Source organism: Corapipo altera, unplaced genomic scaffold (assembly GCF_003945725.1).
Source record: "Corapipo altera isolate COAL_440 unplaced genomic scaffold, ASM394572v1 22, whole genome shotgun sequence".
In the NCBI taxonomy this organism is placed as follows: Eukaryota; Metazoa; Chordata; class Aves; order Passeriformes; family Pipridae; genus Corapipo; species Corapipo altera.
In genome coordinates this window covers 15,217,967-15,223,275 of record NW_020884886.1, presented here as the reverse complement: position 1 = coordinate 15,223,275, position 5,309 = coordinate 15,217,967, and the positions used below count along the sequence as shown (strand labels likewise).

Sequence of the window (5,309 nt, the reverse complement as noted above, 5' to 3'; positions counted from 1 at the left end):
AGCACCACACAACATGGCTGGCAGGGACAGACTGGGACCTCATGCATTAGAAATAAGGGTTGAAGGGTGTTTTATCCCTTTTTGCAGCTACCTGAAATATCAGCAAGGAGCTGCAGCAAACAGCAACTAGACTCAGGTAAAAACAGTTTCCACAGGTCACAACTGAGGCCAAGGAATATGTAATAAAGTTTAAATCTCTTTCCCTTAAACCCAAAAATTCATCTTGCTATTAGAAATTTGTGTAGTGTGGGTTTCTCCTTTTCAGGTCATTTTGGAAGGGACAGAGGAGTATAGCCCCTTTCAAGGTCTTTGTAACAACCACAAGTTAGTAAGTATACAGGGTAGCCAAAGATTTTTTTCTGTGTTTGCCAGCAGATTTGTTTTAGCTACAGATAGGGAGAATAGCTGTTCTAATACTGTCTCCTATAAGGAAACAACATCAGCTGACTCAGTGGGCATTCTGTTGCTTGTAGCACTAATATAGACCACATTAAGGTGCCATTTGAGTGTTCGTTTATCACACCTTACCCCTCTAAAAATAAATGCATTCAGGGTGGCAGATTGCAGCTTAAGAGTTTCAAACTGGACATTAGGAAGAACTTTACTAGAACAGTAGTGCAGCACTGGAACACATTACACAGACTGGTGCATCTCTTTATCCTTGAGGGGCTTCAAGACCTAGAAAAATCAACTGTCCTGCTACCCTGAGGCCAACATTACCTTTTTGCTTAGAGGAGATCTTTCAGGGTCTTTTAAAAACAAGGTTTACAGAGAATGCCACACAACTTCTTTTAGAGAAAGCTAGTGATCAATTTAGTCCATTTATCCAGCAGAACATTTTATTCTCATCAAGGACAAGGAAATATCAACCAACAACTCAATTAACATGACACAGATCAAAACAAGCCCTGTTAAGCATTTTCTACTTAACATGTGAAAAAAGAGTCTAAAGATATCTGATGTGTCCAAACTGTTCACTTTAAAACTTGAGCTCATCCTTTAACATAAGCTCAGCTGATGTTGCTCTTGTGTATAGCAAAAGGTGGAAATAGTTACCAGAACAGCGGTGTTTAACAAGTACTGAAGCACTGGAATTTAAACTGCATTTGCTAGTGTGCTATTAGACTGTTTTCCTTGCATCTCTTCAGAGTCTCAGGCAGACTTGCAGAAAGCCACAGCAGAAAAACGAACTTCTCCTTTTTCACGTTCTGTAAATTGTCTGCAGATCTTAGCAGAATCCTTAGGGATAAAAAAAAGGCAGCTGTTTAGACTAAGAAAATGGACTTGCTATAGGGAACAAGTCATTGCAGTTCCTCTCTGAGTCCCACCAACTAAGTTACAAGGTCTTTATAGCACCAGTGGATAAATACATTTAAGAGGTATCTAGCTCTGGGGGACAATACCTTTAGTAGTCGTAAATTTGGTAGATTTAAGAAGCACAGACTTGTAGAGCAAGTAGGTACAGCCACTATACACCAAATGCACACTTATCACCCTTTTACAGGCTTTGCTTTCAGGGAAACAAGCAGCAGGGGAGAAGTCTTACCTTCAACAGCAAGTCATCCGAGCTTGTGCCATGGTTTACAGGAAATGGCATACGGCCATCTGTGAAAGAAAGCCTTATCACTCACTATACTTAGTATTATTTCAGAATTAGCAGCACTGAGCACAGTGGGCCCAAACAAGTACACATATGATGATACGTATTTGGGAAGTCAGAACAAATTGTCACAACATAGTCTGAGATGAGGACTGAGTATTCTCAGCTCTACCAGCAAAGACATACTTTACAAAAGAATTTAGTGCAACCCACCATCAGTTAAAATCTTCAAGTGAAGGTACAAACTGTGCATTGGCTCTGAGAGCCTCAGCAAACAATTTAAGCAGCACTGAGTATCTCGCCTGAGCCCCCAACGCTGCTGTGAAGCCTGAAGTAGGCCCAGTCCAACTGCAGAGTTAGCAGGATCTTACCCAGTTCGTACAGGTGTCCATCCACATTGGCAAACAGGATGAAGTGGAAGTTCAAACTGTTGTCCTCAACCTTAGAAGATACCATTAGATACATTTGGAGATACCATTAGACACATTTGTTAGGCTGAAGCTAGTACTGCAAACCCTACATGTGACTACAGAACAAAATAGACAACAACAAAGCAGTAGCAAAGGACTGAAAACTTAAGTTCAGCTGAAGAGATCTGTGGCAAGACCTCTACAAGGTCATGCACCAGAAATCCTAATGCAGAGTCATGTTTTCAATCTGGATCTAGACCCAAATTTTCAATCCATATTTAAGGAAGAAACTCTGAACAAGTAGTCACTCATTTGTCTGTCCTCGTGAAATGTAACAGCCATCTGACAGGCAAAAAAAAAGCTTTATTGCTCTACTACCTTTGTTAATCTCTTTCCCCAATATTTTACACATTCACATCTTACCCGACATTGTCCTTCTTGTGCAACCGAATTGTGGACTTCTTGTATAGCCTTAAGATAAAGCAGATACAGGTTACTACATCCTTAAGTGCTGGTAGCTGTCAGCAGTTTGCATAGTTTATATACCTTATTATTTGCAAAATGCTTAGCTCTCTCTTCAGGAGACAAATCAGCTGTTTCATCAAGAAACTTCTTCAGGGCAGACCCCTCATCTGCACGAGATAATCAAAAACTTTATTCAGTATGTGTAAAGCATCAGTCCCAGTTGAGATGCAGCCCACAGTAATCAGTGTTTGTGGCACCAACTACAACTCATTGCGTTCAGCCTGTAACTATCTCCTACACAAGCTCATTATAACTACCACTTGAAGTAAGCTATTTATCCAGAAGCTATTAGTAACAATCTACACAACTGGAGCGTAGAACTTTAGGGTACTCTGGATGGTTGTCTTGAAAGTCACTTTCAAATGGGATGTAGCTTTTCTGATTTCCCCACTGCACATTTGGCAGAAGGGTTCACTCCTGTTTTGAAGAAATTGAAGAAAGGTGCCAGCTGTAAGGACACATAAGTATCGAATAACAGAATATGGGTAGATGAAATTGTCTCACTGCCTTCAAATGACGGCAACACTTGCTCATTACAGGATTACTTTGGTTTTCCAGGACATAAATTAGTAGTGCAGTACAAATATGTGCTAAGTTCTGGTCTTCCATGAAATATGTGCTGCATCATTGCTTCACTCATCTAGAGTGTGTTATTTCAGAGAATCTTTTCAAAAAGCAAAACTATGCTCATATGCTCACTATGCCTTCTGCATGTGTTTCTTTTGTATAAGAAGAAACCCCACACCACACAAAGGGTTCAAGTTCTCTTGGAATAATGATACTTGTATTTTGCAGATCTCCAGTCTCTGAACAACAAAATAATCCTTTTCTATAGGAAGCAAACCATCAAAACTATTATCTCAGCAGGAAAAGTCTACTTACAGACCCTTATCATCTCTACAACTTGTCCAGAAAAAAGAAAACATGTTTTAAACTGATTTACAGGCTACTCTGAGCACATTTATTTACATTAGACATAGGTGGCATGAAGAACTCCATCTCTTCAGTTGACATCAAGACCAATGTCAACAACTACTTCTGAACACAGTACTTCCAGATTACAGACAGACTTTGGTCAGTCCTACTATGTGCCCTTTTCTTCTTGCATTGCTCACAAGGACAATACCTCTGCAGCTACCAAACATAAGTCAAAGGCTGAGTCCACATGCCCTCCTCCAAGAGCTGAAAGACCCACTTACCAACTGAAGCAGTACAGCATGTTTTAACTTGCCTTGAATGAAAGCCCCATGCCTCCCAATAGCCCACATGCACTCAATCTTCTGTCGTAGAAGTGGAAATTCAAGCATTTCAGAACATTCATACTCACCAAGCTTCACTTTGTCCTTGTTATTAGCAACTGCATGTATCAGACCAATTGTCCCACAGGAGTTACTGACTGTCTGCTTCAGGAAATACACCTTGGAACTGATTTCTTGATCCTTTATTTTCTCAGTCTGTTGCTTCCTGAAGTTCTCATGCTGTAAACATGTAACTGTTTTAAGCATTTCATTACAGTCGTATCTTTTTATTGTGTAAACTACAGATAAGTTGTGCAGGAGAAGCAATACAAAGACTGGACAAGAAAGTCATCTTTATGGCACAGGTCGAGTAAGCACCATATGTCTAAACTGGATTCAGGCCAACACTTAATGGACTACCTGCGTGACTCAGTCATATCCAAAGGTAGTGCACTTAGTCCTTCATCTGTTCTGTATACTGGAAATCGCTTGGGGTGGGGAACCATAGAATGGATAGGCTCTTCGATATCGTCCCTCAGGTGCTTTGGTTCACTGAACAAGACTACTGACATGTCTCTGCAATAATGTGCCTTTGGACCTTCAGGTTACATCCCTTCATGAACATCTTCCCACCAGAACAATGTATAAACAACTAAGATCCATTACTACTGAAATATTATAATCCTTCATTTAAAGAACCTGTTAAATATACTTTATTTCAAAGCCCATATTCTGATTCATTTCCTTAGCATCAAGTGGACTGAATGTATTAACCATAGAGAAGTAGTTTAGGCCTTTCTAGATCCAATGAGTCAGCACGGTAAAGGAATTACTATTCCTCACGCTCAAGATTGGTCATTTTTTTCCTCAGTCTGATATACAAAAGCAGTCTCACAGGAGCATTGGGATAGAATAAGAGGCCTTGTTTTGTTGCTCAGTTCATTATAGTTCAGGCTGTTTGGAGGCGGGGGCCATGCACAACATCGTCCACCTACAGCCCCAGCGCAAGCCCCAACCACGCCCAACCATCTGATGCTTGAGTGGATGACACAGACACCCTCCTGGCAGCAGCCAGTGCTACCCGCGGCCAGTCTCCCCCCCTTCCCCCGCGCGGGAGGGGACACCCACCTGCTCGGTGAGCGGGAACAGCAGCAGCAGCGCGCAGGCCGGGGTCGGCACGGCGCGCAGCGCCTCATCCTCGAAGCCCAGCACGTCCACAAAGCGCCAGCCGGGACCCACCCCGAGGCGGGACAGCACCTGCACGGGGCACAGAGAGAGGTGGCCCGGCCGCGACACCCCCGTCCCCGCCCCGCCCGGTGACACAGCACAACGCGCGGCGCCCCCTGCCGAGGGCGCGGGCTCAGCGCCGCTCCGCAGGTGCGGCCGCGCCCCGCGCAGCCGAGCCGCTCTGCGCCCATCCCGGCAGGGCGGGATGCCGAGGGATGGAGGCAGGCACCGCTCCGCAGGTGCGGCCGCTCCCCGGCAGGGCGGGATGCTGAGGGATGGAGGCAGGCGCCGCTCCGCAGGTGCGGCCGC

At 43.9% G+C, this 5,309-nt stretch overlaps 1 protein-coding gene across 1 annotated transcript in view; it reads right to left on the bottom strand.

Annotated features, from left to right (window-relative positions):
• Positions 1 to 812: 812 nt before the first annotated feature.
• Positions 813 to 5,309, bottom strand: part of UCHL1 (ubiquitin C-terminal hydrolase L1) — a 5,134-nt gene continuing 637 nt past the window's right edge. Inside the window, exons 3-9 of the mRNA XM_027642805.1 lie at positions 4,902 to 5,030; positions 3,863 to 4,013; positions 2,557 to 2,642; positions 2,434 to 2,481; positions 1,972 to 2,041; positions 1,547 to 1,605; positions 813 to 1,239 (exon numbers count right to left, since the gene is read on the bottom strand). Of these exons, the coding sequence (XP_027498606.1) occupies positions 1,153 to 1,239; positions 1,547 to 1,605; positions 1,972 to 2,041; positions 2,434 to 2,481; positions 2,557 to 2,642; positions 3,863 to 4,013; positions 4,902 to 5,030 (630 nt within the window). The 3' untranslated portion in view covers positions 813 to 1,152. The remainder of the gene's footprint in view (positions 1,240 to 1,546; positions 1,606 to 1,971; positions 2,042 to 2,433; positions 2,482 to 2,556; positions 2,643 to 3,862; positions 4,014 to 4,901; positions 5,031 to 5,309) is intronic.